The sequence below is a fragment of the Hyperoodon ampullatus genome (assembly GCF_949752795.1).
Source record: "Hyperoodon ampullatus genome assembly, chromosome: 8".
NCBI classification, from domain to species: Eukaryota; Metazoa; Chordata; class Mammalia; order Artiodactyla; family Ziphiidae; genus Hyperoodon; species Hyperoodon ampullatus.
The window spans coordinates 9,652,923-9,669,140 of record NC_136921.1 but is presented as its reverse complement, the minus strand read 5'-3'; the positions used below and the strand labels follow the sequence as shown (position 1 = coordinate 9,669,140).

Sequence of the window (16,218 nt, the reverse complement as noted above, 5' to 3'; positions counted from 1 at the left end):
GCAGCCAGGGAGAGAGGCCTCAGGAGACACCAAACTTGCCAACACCTTGGTCTTGGACTTGCAGCCTCCAGATCTGTGAGGGAATAAATTTCTGTTGTTCAAACCACCCAGTCTGTGATTTTTTTTTTATGGCAGCCCTAGTAGACTGATATACCCTTAACTCTATGGACATGGGGCAGAAAGATACTAAAGAGGATGATTTTGGTGAGCCTCATGCTGAGAAAAAAACAAAAGTGGCAGGCTAAGGGATTTTCTGAAAGGAATCAGCGACCACAATATTCTGAGATTATGGAGTTTTGTAACCTACGTATGTATATATTTTCCCTCTGCTCCCAAGGAGGCTCCCAAGGCAGTAGCCCAAGGAGGTGCACCCAGGACCTGTGAGGACCACGGGGAGTGTTGGGTGGCTGGGGATGGGGGAGAGGAGACTAAATAAAGGGAGGCCCTCTTAGCAAGTTTCACCTACTTAACAATTTTGCCTTGGGTAGAGCTGAACTAATTTTAACCTTACATGGTAATGCCAGTGAGGGAAGAAACCAGAACTAGGAAGCCAACCAGTTTCTCAGCACTGTCTGCCTCCTTACCCATCTTTTCCCTGGGAGCCCTACTGCAGGAAGAGTTTGGTTGACACTGCTATGAAATCAACACAGAAACTAAGTGCAGTCCATAACCATGGAAATGAGGTTTGCTTCTGATAAACCAAAATGCTCATAAAAGTCAAATGCACTAGCAGCAGATCCATTACCAAGAAGTGTCCTGGGTAATGACACTCTGATGCATCAATCAAGGCATGATGGTGCTTTTCCTGGCTCTATCCAAGTACCTGTCTCTCTCCACGAGAAAAGTATCCACTCCTCGTGTCTGCTCTGTAGACAGGGAAGGGAGGAGGAGAGCTAAGTAATTACTTTGGAAATGGCTCCCAAAGGTAAAGAATCTCTATTCTCAGGAACAGCTAGCCATTTGGCTCTGGGTGATTTAACACCAATTGACTTGATAGATTTTTAAGATTCCTTCCAGCACTTTGGTTTTGTGCCCCTAATTTCTAAGGAAAATGTTCACTGATGCACAGACCTCACTTCTAATTTGATGTGATGCCAGTTTGTGAAGTTATACCTGCTGTTGGACACACAGCCTTATGTGCCTTCCTTGATGGTGATTTTTTTTTTAAAACCCCAGACCTAAACGCAGCTGTTGGTATTGAAATCAGTTTTAGTTCATTTCACTTTCTATCTGTTCAATTACAGGTAATCTTTAGATGGTGGAAGATCTCTCTGAGGAGTGAGTATAGATCAACAAAACCTGGAGAAACCAAAGAAACTCATGAAGACTTCCTAGAGAATTCACATCTTCAGGGTAAGGAAGGGAACATATTATGTATACTTGCTGCTCTTAAGTTCTCTTTAGTCAGTGACAGATTTTGTCAGTGAAGTATCCAGTATCTCATCATTTGAAATGATATGTAATTATGTACTTAGTTGGATATAACAGATATGATAGAACATTGGGATCTTAAAAGGCAGAAAATCGTTAACATATCCTGAAATTTCTTTTGAGAAAAAATCTTTAAGCATTTAAGTTTCCAGGTTAATGTGTAGATTTCATTAATAATCTTAAATCATGTAGTAAATATAAATTTTTAACCTAATATTTAATTAAAATGGGTTTCCTTTAATTAAAAATAAGTTAAAAGATTATTCAATGATGGCTGTAAAGCAATTACACTCCAATAAAGATGTTGAAAAAAAATTATTCAAAAACATAATCAAATTATGAGACTTCCCTGGTGGCGCAGTGGTTAAGAATCTGCCTGCCAAAGCCTGGGACATGGGTTTGAGCTCTGGTCTGGGAAGATCCCACATGCCGTGGAGCAACTAAGCCCGTGCACCACAACTACTGAGCCTGTGTTCTAGAGCCCACGAGCCACAACTACTGAGCCGGCATGCCACAACTACTGAAGCCCGTGCTCCGCAACAAGAGAAGCCACTGCAGGGAGAAGCATGCACACCACAACGAAGAGTAGTCCCCACTCGCCGCAACTAGGGAAAGCCCGGGCACGTAGCAACGAAGACCCAATGCAGACAAATAAATTAATTAATTAATTTAAAAATATTCAAATTATCAATTGCTTGAATTCTTATGCATTTTGGCATTCATTTAAAATCTCTACCATTTCTTTTAATATCAAGGTTTGCATGAGAAGCAGTCTTAATCAAGTAGCATTTGGACTTAATAATAGAAATTGCCCTTCAATTTCCCCTTTGTTTTTTTCTTTCTCAATGTGAAAATTTCAAACATAAAGTGTAGACAGGATGTTTTTTAAAAAAACTCCCATGTACCCATAACCCAGTTCAATAATACTCAAAATGTGGCCAAAAATGTATACAAACCTGCTGTTCTCACTGGATTATTTTGAACTGAATCTCAGTTGTTGCATCACTTCATCCTAAACTATTTCAGTATGTGTCTCTGAAAGGACTCTCTTTAAACTCTTCAATAATTATTCCTCAATAATAAGCTTTTAAAGCTAGAAGGCACTTTAGAGATCCTTATTTTACTAGGAGTAATTAACAATGTTATTAATATTAATATCAAGCACTTTCATATACATGTTCTCATTTTGTTATTATAATATTCTTGTGTAATAAATAGTATTATTCCTTTTTCTCGAATGAGATTCAGAATGGATGTGACTTTCCCAGGTCCCACAGCTAACTACTGACATTGCCAGGCCTAAGCATTGAGAATAGAAAAAAAAAAAATCTTATTTTAATTTCATTTTATTTTATTTATTTATTTTTTGTTTGTTTTTTAAAAATATTTATTTATTTACTTTTGGCTGCGTTGGGTCTTAGTTGTGGCACACGGCATCTTTAGCTGCAGTGTGCAGGCTTCTCTCTAGTTGCGGTGCGTGGGCTCAGTAGTTGCAGCATGTGGGCTTAGTTGCCCCGCAGCATGTGAGATCTTAGTTCCCTGACCAGGGATGGAACCTGCGTCCCCTGCATTGGAAGGTGGATTCTTAACCACTGGACCACAAGGGAAGTCCTCCCAAAATCTTACTTTTATTTTTTATTTATTTATTTTTAAAATAAATAAATAAATTTATTTATTTATTTTTGGCTGCATTGGGTCTTCGTTGCTGCACGCAGGCTCTCTCTAATTGCGGCGAGCAGGGGCTACTCTTCGTTGTGGCACGCTGGCTTCTCATTGCAGTGGCTTCTCTTGTTGCAGAGCACAGGCTCTAGGCACGCAGGCTTCAGTAGTTGTGGCACACGGGCTGAGTAGTTGTGGCTCACGGACTCTAGAGTGCAGGCTCAGTAGTTGTGGCGCATGGTCTTAGTTGCTCCGCAGCACATGGGATCTTCCTGGACCAGGGCTCAAACCCGTGTCCCCTGCATTGGCAGACAGATTCTCAACCACTGCGCTGCCAGGGAAGTCCAAAATCTTACTTTTAAAAGGCACGCTCTGGGTGGATTTTTGATAATCAGCGTTGTTAAGGATTTTCTCTTATTTAACACTATAGCATGTAATAGTTGTTTTTTAAGAGAGAGAGTAGGTTTGGTTTGGTTTTGCTTCCTTAAATAGTTAAACATCTGGATTGATTGCACTCAGGTTTTGATACTATACACATCTTATTTTGTTAACTCCTTTATAGAAAGTATTTATAAAATTCATTATTGGCTTGAACCATGTTGAAGAAAGACTGCCCACTTTTCATTGAATAAAAATCAGTCTAGGCGGGCCTTACTTATTTAATTGTGGGATAGACAGGTTTCTGCCCAGATAGCTATAAAGTAAACTTCTGTAAAACACATTTCGTTTTCAAGTTAGGTTCCATTTTATTTTCTAAGCACAACAGTACCTAATCCAGAACTATATGTCTAGGGAGTGCTGAATATTTGTTGACAGACCATGGGATTTTTTTTTTTTTTTTTTTTGCAGTATGTGGGCCTCTCACTGTTGTGGCCTCTCCCGTTGTGGAGCACAGGCTCCGGATGCGCAGGCTCAACGGCCACGGGCCCAGCCGCTCCACGGCATGTGGGATCCTCCCAGACCGGGGCACGAACCCGTGTCCCCTGCATTGGCAGGCGGACTCTCAACCACTGCGCCACCAGGGAAGCCCCAGACCATGGGATTTTTCTGATTGACTTCGACAAAAACCTGGAGATGTGGGTTTGGGCCAGAGAGATGGGAGGTGATTGTCTCTTGAGTAGAGGCTTAAGGGCCAAACACCTGTCTCTTGCGTCTCTGACACCCTTGCCCCCTAATAAAACACTGGCGGTGAGGGTGGGGCAATATCAGCTTCAGGATGACCACTTGTGGGTTTCCCGATCCCGGAAGAATAAACAAGAAAGCGGGAATTTATGAGTCTGACAGAGATCTGGCTTCCTGCTGGCTCCCCACCCGCATGGTGAGAGGAGAGTTGCGGAATACACACAAACAGGCTTTTAAAATTGCAGTTTTGAGAGCTGCAGTCTCGTGCCAGGAACGGCACAGAGATACCAAATTAAATTGGCCTGGCAAGTTCAAAGGCATCTGCGTCTCACTTTGTAGCCTTCCTACAGTACTGGAGTCTTGGCAGAGGGAAAAACTCCAACCAACACTGTTGATCTTCCTTCTCTTCCCCCTCAGTTCTTAGGGAATCCCTCAGAAAGCCCAGAAGAGGGGTGCGCTGTGGCACAGAGCGGGGCTCAGGGGTCAGCGGCCAGGTTAGAACCTCTGCTGCCTCTGCCGGGTTCTGTAACCCCCTCCGTGAGCCCATTTCCTCCTCATATCTGAGGGTCAAATGCTTACTCGATGTGGTCGCTTTGAGCTTTCAATGACCTGACACGTGAAAGGCATTTAGAAAGGCGCACAGTAGAGAATCAGCTCTTAATCGTTGTTTGCTCTTATTAAGTTTAGGATGTTTGGATTTATTTTGCCCCACCCTCTCCTTATCATATTCCCAAGGTCCCCCCAAAGTTTTTCCATCCAAAGTCTTCTCTTGCTAACATCCTAAACACCAGCGGCACGTTTCTAGAGATCTGGGTCAGCCTTGGTGTCAGTCCCGACAGAGGACGAGAACCATGTTCTCTTGCTTCCTTGGCCTCTCAGCAGCACTAGTTCAGGGGTGATGTTTTCTTCCCTGGCTTCCGGGAGCACCTCGGTCTTGGTCCTCCTCCTGCCTCACTGGCGTCTTCTTAGTCTCCTTGCTGGGTCCTCCTCATCTCTCCAGATCTAAAGGTTGGGGCCCAGGGTTCAGCTCTAGTGCCTCTTCCCTTGTCAGTCTGTACCTACCCCCTGGGGGATCGGATCCAGTGTCTGGCTTTAAATGCTGCCCACAAGGGGTCCCAAATTGGTATCTCCAGCCTGCACCTCTCCCCAGAAGTCCACACTCAGATATTTATCTAGCTGCCCCCTTGATATCTGCACTAGTGTATCTAACAGGCTCTCAAAGGTAACGTGTCCAAAAATAGCTCCTGATCCTTCCTCTGCCAAAATAAGGCCCCAAATCCTAGAGTGATCCTTGGTTCCTTTCTTTCTCTTACATGTTCGATCTAATCCTTCAACAAAACCAGAATCTGAACTGTGTTCCTCTGTGTGCATGCCCCTCCCTGGGGTCTCTCTGTGTGTCCGAATTTCCTCTTCTCATAAGAATACTAGTCATGGGACTTCCCTGGTGGTCCAGCAGCTAAGATTCTACGCTCCCAATGCAGGGGCCCCGGGTTCCATCCCTGGTCAGGGAACTAGATCCCACATGCCACAACTGAGAGTTTGCATGCCACAACTAAGACCAGGTGCAGCCAAATAAATAAATATATATATTTTAAAGAGTACTAGTCAGATTGGATTAGAGCCCACCTATATGACCTAATTTAACCTAATTACCTCTTTATTTCTTTTTATTTTATTTTTTTTTAGTGTTTCCATTAGTCTTTCAAATACCCTTCCTAATTACCTCTTTAAAGGCCCATCTCCCAGTAGAGTCACAGGCAAAGGTACTGGGGTTTAGGACTTACATATATGAATCTGGGGGAGGTGAGGAGGGCACAATTCAGCTGATAACAAAATTTGTATTTTCTAGGTAGCAAGAGTCCTATAATCTGTAAGCAGAGTGTATCTTTATTAAAGTTAATAATTAATGATTATATTGGTTTCCTATTGCTGGTGTAACAAATTACCACAAATTTAGCGGTTTAAATGATAAAAATGTATTATACATTTTTGGAGTGCCGAAGTGTCACTGGGCTAAGATCAAGGTGTTGGTAGGACTGTGTTCCCTCTGGGGGCTCTAGGGAGGGTCCATTTCCTTGCCTTTTCCAGGTTCTAAAGGCTGCCTATTCCTTGGCTTATGGTCTCTGCCATCATCTTCAAAGCCAGCAATGGGCAGTCCAGTCTTTCTCATCCTGACACTGCTTCCGGGTTCACATCTCCTTCTCTGACTCTGACACTTCTGCCTCCCTTTTCTCCGTCTAAGAACCCTTATGATTACATTGGGCCCACCCAGTTCATCCAGGGTTATCTCGCTATCTCAAGATCTTTAATCACATCTGCAAAGTCCCTTTTGCCATACAAGGTCACAGGTTCTGGAGATTAGGATGTAGGACATCTGAAGGGGTGGGGAGGACTGGCAGCATTATTCTGCCTACCACGATGATATATGTCACAACAACCTAAATTATAAAATCAAAAACATTGCTGATCTTTTTTCTAGATTTGTTTTGTTTTGTTTTTTGTTTTTTGGCCACATAGCACGGCATGTGGGATCTTGGTTCCCCAACCAGGGATCAAACCTGTGCCCCCTGCATTGGAAGCGTGGAGTCTTAACCACTGGACCACCAGGGAAGTCTCAGATTTGTATTTTTAAAAGACAAAAATCATATATTTATTATTTTAAAAGTCATCCCTACACTACAAAGTATAGAGAACTGTTAGCATGGCAATTAAGGGTGTTGCTTAATACAGACTACCTCTGTTCAAACTCTGGCTCCAAATCCACTAGGTATGTAACATAGGGCAAATTATTTCTTTCTTTCTTTATTTTCTTGGCTGTGTCGGGTCTTAGTTGCAGCACGCAGGGTCTTCGTTGAGGCATGCGGAATCTTTCATTGCAGTGAGGGCTCTTCGCTGCTGTGCACGGGCTTCTCTGTAGTTGTGGCGTGAGGGTTTTTTTCTCTCTCTAGTTGTGGCGCGCAGGCTCCAGGGTGCATGGGGTCTGTAGTTTGCAGCACGTGGCTCTCTCATTGAGGTGTGCAAGCTCAGTAGTTGTGGTGCATGGGTTTAGTTGCCCCACACATGTGGGATCTTAGTTCCCTGACCAGGGATTGAACCCAAGTCCCCTGCATTGGAAGGCAGATTCCTTACCACTGAACCACCAGGGAAGTCCCTGTGCAAATTATTTAATCAGTTTGGATCTCAGTTTCCTCAACAGTCGATAATGGAATAATAATAGCATCTACCTCATAGGGTCCTTATGAAGATTAATTGAATGAAGTGCTTAGAGTTTGCCTAGCATATGTTAAGAATTCAGTAAATTCTAGCTATTACAAGTTTTTAAATTTTTTGAATTTTTTAATTTTTTGGGCTGTGTTTGGTCTTCCTTGCTTCACGGGCTTTCTGTAGTTGCAGTGAGCAGAGCCTACCCTTCATTGCAGTGCGCAGTCTTCTCATTGCGATGGCTTCTCTTGTTGCGGAGCATGGGCTCTAGGCCCCCAGACTTCAGTAGTTGCAGCACGCGGGCTCAGTAGTTGTGGCTCACGGGCTCTAGAGTGAAGGCTCAGTAGTTGTGGCTCACGGGCTTAGTTGCTCCACGGCATGTGAGATCTTCCCAGACCAGGGCTTGAACCCACGTCCCCTGCATTGGCAGGAGGATTCTTAACCACTGCACCACCAGGGAGGTCCCTAATGGGCATTTTCAAAAGGCTTTAGGTACATTCTGGGACATGTTTATCTTTGCACAATTATGTGAGAATGTCAATAGCATAGATTCTTAGTTGTAGAATTGCTAGGTCCAAAGATATTTACATTATAAATTTTTATAGGTACGGAGTATATTATTTGAGGGGTGAATTCTTGGAAACCTTGTGTAAGTCAAGGTTAACTTGACAAAGATGGTATTTCTGTTAACCAGCTTGAGTAGCACTGTCAAGGATGTAGCACAAATGCCATCTACAACTCATTTGACCTCTGTAATTATGCCAACTTTATAATTATGCTATTTTTGAAAGAATTTTAAGTTGAGTGATTTACATTATTTCCATGTTTGTTCATAAAATGAGACTTCATTAATATTTTGATGTCACCATATTTCAATTCTGACTGACAACTTAAATGAGATGCCAGTCACTTCGCTATACTCACAAATTGCTCTCCCAAAAAGTGTGTATTAAATATTAAAGTACTGAATATTAATATAACCATCCAACAGGATATAGGAGTTTTCTTACACCTTTGCCATCATTAATTAGATAGTTACTCTTTTTAATCTGTTCCAGTCTGATGGTGAAAATAGTATCATGCTTAATTAGCATTTTCCTGAAAACTGGTAAAAATCCCATCATCTTTAATTGCCATTTATATTCTTTTTGTAATTTGCCTGGTTATACTCTTTGCCCATTTGTTTATGAAGTTTGAAATTTTTTCTCTGAGACCTTTAAAACTCTGAGAAAACATCTATAGATATTCCCCCCAAGCTAAATAAATGGAACAACCAGAAAATTAGCTATCGGAAATATTTTTTACAATTTAATTTACAGCAAAAATGTGCCCGTATAAACTCAATTGAAAGTGCTCACTCATGGACTGACGTTGAATCCAACCTAAAAATAAGTTGTTTTCCAACTTATATCCATTTTATAAGTTGTTGTCCATTTTTAAGTTGGTTGCTTAGATCTTCAATGAATTATAAGTGGTGGTTAGGTATATAGGCCAATCCACAAAAATCTCTGATAAAACCAAATGACCTCAACAACCATATTTTCTGGACCAAATGACAAAGTTTTTTTTATTTCTGCTATTGCATATGAAAGGAAATGTAGGAGATATGGTTTAGATGTCAAAGAATTGAAGTTTCCATGGATGTTTAGATGATTTATTGGGAGAATGGGACAATGTTTTAAATGGGGACTATAATGCAAAATTGATATTATTAATAAATACTAATAGCCTGAAATATTGGCCTGAGTTATAGATCCTAGGAATATTGATATGCCAGGAATCAGAAAGTGGGAAAGAATGGTCCTTATCTTCCTCCCAAATTTGGCTGGCCACATGCCATGGATCCATAATCCATTTTCTCTAGGTCTTTTCTTGAGGCCCATATCTCAACCTTTGACCTGGGATTTCATTCTCTCATGCTTAGCTACCATCTCTTAGTCTATTCTTCTTCTTCTCTTTGCTCTCCCTAACCATCTGCTCCTTGTCTTCAGCCTGAATCTCTAGAATTTCTAGAGACCTGGGGTCGAGTTCTATGGGTGAAGGGTTAGGTGGGAGGAGGACAGAAGCATGGGAGCCTGCTCTGGGCTACAGAGCAGGGAAGACAGATCTAAGTAAAGCTCTCATATTTTATCATTTTTTATTAACTTTTGAGATATGAAAAAAAAACCCACAAATAAATGCATGTAGTAAAATAAAAGATGAATCAGTTTAAAAAGGATAGGTATAGACCACCAGAGGGCAGACAGCAGAAGCAAGAAGAACTAAAATCCTGCAACCTGTGAAACAAAAACCACATTCACAGAAAGACAAGATGAAAAGGCAGAGGGCTGTGTACCAGATGAAGGAACAAGATAAAACCCCAGAAAAACAACTAAATGAAGTGGAGATAGGAAACCTTCCAGAAAAAGAATTCAGAATAATGATAGTGAAGATGACCCAGGACCTCAGAAACAGAATGGAGGCAAAGATCAAGAAGATGCAAGAAATGTTTAACAAAGACCTAGAAGAATTAAAGAACAATCAATCACCTAGAAGAATTAAAAAACAAACAAACAGAGATGAACAATACAATAACTGAAATGAAAAATACACTAGAAGGAGTCAATAGCAGAATAACTGAGGCAGAAGAACGGATAAGTGACCTGGAAGACAGAATGGTGGAATTCACTGCCACAGAACAGGATAAAGAAAAAAGAATGAAAAGAAATGAAGACAGCCTAAGAGACCTCTGGGATAACATTAAACGCAACAACATTTGCATTAGAGGGGTCCCAGAAGGAGAAGAGAGAGAGAAAGGACCCGAGAAAATATTTGAAGAGATTATAGTCGAAAACTTCCCTGACATGGGAGGGGAAATAGCCACCCAAGTTCAGGAAATGCAGAGAGTCCCAGGCAGGGTAAACCCAAGGAGAAACACGCCAAGACACATAGTAATCAAATTGACAAAAATTAAAGACAAAGAAAAATTATTGAAAGCAAAAAGGGAAAAATGACAAATAACATACAAGGGAACACTCATAAGGTTAACAGCTGATTTTTCAGCAGAAACTCTACAGGCCAGAAGGGAGTGGCATGATATATTTAGAGTGATGAAAGGGAAGTACCTACAACCAAGATTATTCTACCTGGCAAGGATCTCCTTCAGATTCAATGGAGAAATCAAAAGGTTTACAGACAAGGAAAAGCTAAGAGAATTCAGCACCACCAAACCAGCTCTACAACAAATGCTAAAGGAACTTCTCTAAGTGGGAAACACAAGAGAAGAAAAGGACCTACAAAAACAAACCCAAAACAATTAAGAAAATGGTCACAGGAACATACATATAGATAATTACCTTAAACGTGAATGGATTAAATGCTCCAACCAAAAGACACAGGCTCGTTGGATGGATACAAAAACAAGACCCATATATATGCTGTCTACAAGAGACCTACTTCAGACCTAGGGACACATACAGACTGAAAGTGAGGGGATGGAAAAAGATATTCCATGCAAATATAAATCAAAAGAAAGCTGGAGTAGCAATACTCATATCAGATAAAATAGACTTTAAAATAAAGAATGTTACAAGGGACAAGGAAGGACACTACATAATGATCAAGGGATCAATCCAAGAAGAAGATATAACAATTATAAATATATATGCACCCAACATAGGAGCACCTCAATACATAAGGCAACTGCTAACAGCTATAAGAGAGGAAGTCGACAGTAACACAATAATAGTGGGGGATTTTAACCCTCACTTACACCAATGAACAGGTCATCCAAACAGAAAATTAATAAAGAAACACAAGCTTTAAATGACACAATAGACCAGATAGATTTAATTGATATTTATAGGACATTCCATCCCAAAACAGCAGATTACACTTTCTTCTCAAGTGCATATGGAACATTCTTCAAGATAGATCACATCTTGGGTCACAAATCAAGCCTCAGTAAATTTAAGAAAATTGGAATCATCTCAAGCATCTTTTCTGACCACAACGCTATGAGGTTAGAATTCAATTACAGGGAAAAAAACATAAAAAACACAAACACATGGAGGCTAAACAATACGTTACCAAATAACCAAGAGATCACTGAAGAAATCAAAGAGGAAATCAAAAAATACCTGGAGACAAATGACAACGAAAACACGACGATCCAAAACCTATGGGATGCAGCAAAAGGAGTTCTAAGAGGGAAGTTTATAGCAATATAAGCTTACCTCAAGAAACAAGAAAAATCTCAAGTAAACAATCTAACCTTACACCTATAGGAACTAGAGAAAGAAGAACAAAGCCCAAAGTTAGTAGAAGGAAAGAAATCATCAAGATCAGAGCAGAAATAAATGAAATAGAAACAAAGAAAACAATAACAAAGATTAATAAAACTAAAAGCTGGTCTTTGAGAAGATAAACAAAATTGATAAACCATTAGCCAGACTCATCAAGAAAAAGAGGGAGAGGACTCAAATCAATAAAGTTAGAAATGAAAAAAAAAAGTATAGGTATAGGATAAAAACAAGTTTCCTTCTGATCCCATATTCCCATTTCCCATGACAACCATCATTAACAGTTTCATATATATCCTTTGAGAAATGGTCTATGCATATATACAAAATATGTTAACACAAAAAGAAGAATCTTATACATTATGTTCTATACCTTTCCCTTTAAAAGTTTTTAAATTCAGAAGTATCTTAAACCCACATAAAAGAACAGAAGATAATATTATAAATACCCAACACCACTAACATAAGATTTTAAAATTTGTCACATTTACTTCATTTTATTCAAATTATCAAATATGTTGGTGTTGATAATGGTAATTTGTGCTTTCTCTCTTTTTTTTCTTGATTAATCTTGTTAGGGGTTTATTTATTTTTATTTAGTTTTTGAAAGAACTAATTTTTAGCTCTGTTGATTTTCTCTGTTTTTATTATTGGTTTGTGTTCATACCTATATTATTTCCTTCTTCCTCCTTTTCTTAGGTCTGATTCGTTGTTCTTTTCCTAGCTGCTTGAGATGAAAGCTTATTGTTTTCAGCCATTTTTTGCCCTAAATTTCCCATAAGTGCTACTGTAGCTATAAGTTTTGATAAGTTGTATCTTTATTCTCATTCAGTTTAAAATATTTTCTAAGTTCCATTTTGATTTCTTCTTTGATCCATAGATTACTTAGAAACATTTTACTTGAGTTCCAAGTAGCTGGGAATTTTTTGGTTATATTTTTTTTCTTGATGTCTAGCTTAATTGCATGTGATAGGAAAATCTACTCTGAATGGTTTTAATTTTTTTGAATTGTTTTAATTTTTGTCCTCCTTTCTCAGGGCCATAAGAATCTTCTCTTTATTATCCCAGTTTTAATATACATGCTGTTGAAGTGAGCACCATATTTGCTTAATGTCTTTTAAAAACATTTAAAAATTACATACAATATATACTCAAATTTCTGCCCCTCACCTATTTTTCCTCTATTCCCTTCTACTAACTGTTCTGAAATTGGTATCATTGAAAAGCATATTTTATTTTACAGAGTCACAAATACATAAATAATATATACTGGGGAGTGCGGGCTGCACTTGGGCTCGGGGGCAGGCTTGACTGCATGGCCGAGCCGGGGACCTGTGTCCGCCGGCGAGCAGGGCTGACTTCTTCGGCTTTGTGAGACCCCAGGCTTCGTGTGACCCCAGGCAGGATGCCAGTCCCCTCCTGAATGAAGGTCTTCCTGCTGGTCCTGCTGGCTGCCCTCCTGGGTGTGGAGAGAGCCCACTCCCTGGTGTGCTTCTCTTACGTGAATAAGAACAGCAACTGGTACTGCCTGAAGCCCACCATCCGCTCCGATACGGACAGCTACTGTGTGACTACCTCTGCATCCGCTGGCATCGGGAACGTGGTGGACTTTGGCTACACCCTGAACAAGGGCTGCTCCCGGATCTGCCCCATCCCGAGCGTTAGTGTTGGTGTGGTGTCCGTGGGCACCCACTGCTGCCAGAGCTTCCTGCACAACATCAGTGCGCCAATGGCGGGCTGCGGGCCAGTGTCACCCACCGTGCTGGGCCTCGGGCTCCTGCTCAGCCTGCTGTCGGCTCTGCTGCGATTTGGCCTCTGACCGCCGGGACCCTGTGCCCGGCCCAGACTCCCAAAGCTCAGGAAGGAAGGAAAGCCCAGCCCCTCCCAGACCCAAGAGGATCTCGAAGCCTCCTCCTCTGATTCCTCACCCTGCTGATCCCACCCTCTAGGCCCTGTAGGTGCCCCCTGCACCCACACACCTGCCAGCTACCCTTGCTTCCCGGTCAGCCTTCCACGGGGAACCTGGGAATGGAGCCCAAGGGTACCGGAGTCAGAACCGCATCCTAGGGACATGCTGGGAGGGGCACCTGGTCCCAGGCCTGCCCCTGTCCAGGCCCTGTCCGCCCGCAGGTGCAGAATATGTGCTGTGTGGACAGGCGTGTGGTCCGTGTGCCCTGCTGGGCATGGGTGAGTGTGTGGCCAGGTCTCGGCCTGTGTCGGGGGGCGGGGATGGGAGTAAGCGTCAGGGGTCCAGCATTCCACAGCCCCTAGAGCCCCAAGTGCCAGCACAGAGCCCCTTTCCCTTGGCATCTCTGCACACCACATTTCACTCACTTCAAGGGCAGCCTTTTGGAAGACAGGCCTTCCACTGTTTCCAGGTCTAGGCTGCCGACCCAGAAATCTGCTCCCACCCTGAAATCCAGCTGCTCTTGGGCCCCCTCCCTGCACCGCCACCCTGGAGCCCTCCTGCCGCTTCCGTGCCTCAAATAAACACAGACGTTCCCACCCCCCCCCACAAAAAAAAATAATAATATATTTTACTTTTATATATTTAAAATTTTACATAAATGGTATACTGTATTGTTTTTCAAGTTTGTTTTATTATTGAACACTGTTTCTGGGATTTATCCATGTTGATATATGTATATCTAGTTCATTCATTTCAACGGCTTATGGTATTTTATATTACAAACCATAGTTCAATCATTTCCCCTACCGAGAGTAGTTAGGTGGTTTCCACTTTTTTGCAGTAATAAATCTTCACTTATCCTTGTGCAATGTGTGAGCATTTCTCTAAGTCAGGCACGTAGCGGTGTTTGTTGAGTTGTAGGATATGTGCCTCCTCAAGTTTACTAAGTATTGACAGTCTGCTCTCCAAATGAGTTAAATCAATTTATATTCCCATTGGCATTTTATGAGGGAGATGCTATTTTCCCACATTCTCACCAACATTTACTGTAATCAAAGATACATGTTATTCTTTGCCAAACTGGGTGTGTAAATTCCCTGATTAGTAATGAGGTCGAATACCCTTTCTTATATTTGTTGACCAGTTTCCTTCTGAGAATTGCTAATTCATCTTCTTTGCCTATTTCTTGTATTTGGTTGTTTACCTTCTTTGCATTGATTGCAGAAACTTTTTGTTATTTTGAGTACCAGTTCTTTGGTTTGGTTATATGTGCTACAGATATTTCACCAAGTTTTGGGTTTATCTTTTTACCTTGTTTATGAGTTTTTACCCATATAGAAGTTTACAATTTTAATGGCATTCAAATTTGTCAGTCTTTTAATATATGGCTTGTACTTTTGTGTTTTGTTTAAGAAATCTTTCCCTACCCTGATTTCATAAGGATGTACTCCTATGTTTTTAATTCTAAATATTTTATGACTTATTTGTCATATTTGGTCTTTATCAACTTATCTCAAGTTTGTTTTTGGTTATAATAAGATGAAATGTTATAATTTTTTTCCCTGTATGGTCTGTCAATATTCCCAGCACCATTTATAGGATAGTTTAGTTACCCTACACTGTTTTGTAATCCCATCCTTACATATTGCAAGTTCCAATGTACATCTATCATTTCCAGGAATATTTAGTTCTATTGGTTGATTGTCTTACACCGACATTACACTGCTTTATTTTTAAATTTTTTTTAAACTTTTTATTTTATATTGGAGTATAGTTGATTAACAATGTTGTGTTAGTTTCAGGTGTACAGTAAAATGATTCAGTTATACATATACATGTGTCTATTCTTTTTCAAATTCTTTTCCCATTTAGGTTGATCAGCATCATTTTTCAGTAAAATTTCTTGACTTTTGTATGTTGATATTTAGATCATCTGCAGTTGCAGTAATGGCAGTTTTTCCTTGCCTTCTAACCCTGATACATTTTTGTGTCTTCTTTTTTTTTTCTCCACCTCCAAAACAATGTTGAATAGAAACGGTGAGAGTAGGCATTCCAGTCTTATGCCTGACATTAAAGGCCCCATAAAATCACGATTAGGAGGTGCACTATGGAGAAAACTGCTTGGTTCAATCCTAGTTCTCACTATGTGACATTGAGCAAGCCACTTAAACTCTCTGTTCCTCATCTTTGTCTTTATAAGAGGGAAATCATAATAGTACCTATCTCATAGAGTTATTGTGAGGATCAAATGATAATATGTATGTATGATACACACACTGTATATATACAAATTAGAGCAGTACATGGCAAATATTGAATACTAAACAAATCCATGTGTTGTTATTATCATTGATACTATTATTAGGTTTTTGGTAACTAGCCTGAGTCAGGTTTATCAGGTTAAAGACATTCCCTTTTATTATAGTTTTCTAGGAGTTTTTCTTCATAAATAGATATTAGAACTATATGAAATAATTCTTTTAAATTTATTTATTTAAATTTATTTATTTTTGGCTGCGTTGGGTCTTCGTTGCTGTGTGCAGGCTTTCTCTAGTTGTGGTGAGCCGGGGCTACTCTTTGTTGCGGTGCGCGCTCTTCTCATTGCAGTGGCTTCTC

General features: G+C 40.6%; 2 protein-coding genes across 2 annotated transcripts in view; both read left to right on the top strand.

Moving 5' to 3' along the window:
• FBXO36 (F-box protein 36) overlaps nucleotides 1-16,218 on the top strand; it is a gene marked incomplete at its 5' end in the record, with an annotated part of 101,096 nt that overhangs the window by 57,366 nt on the left and 27,512 nt on the right. Inside the window, 1 exon segment of the mRNA XM_079710755.1 lies at nucleotides 1,245-1,353. Within this exon segment, the coding sequence (XP_079566881.1) occupies nucleotides 1,245-1,353 (109 nt within the window).
• On the top strand, nucleotides 13,114-13,512 carry LOC307057586 (lymphocyte antigen 6E-like; the record flags this gene model as incomplete). Its single annotated transcript, XM_079710757.1, has 1 exon — nucleotides 13,114-13,512. The coding sequence occupies exon 1, from the start codon at nucleotides 13,117-13,119 to the stop codon at nucleotides 13,510-13,512; it is 396 nt and encodes a 131-aa protein (XP_079566883.1). The 5' UTR covers nucleotides 13,114-13,116.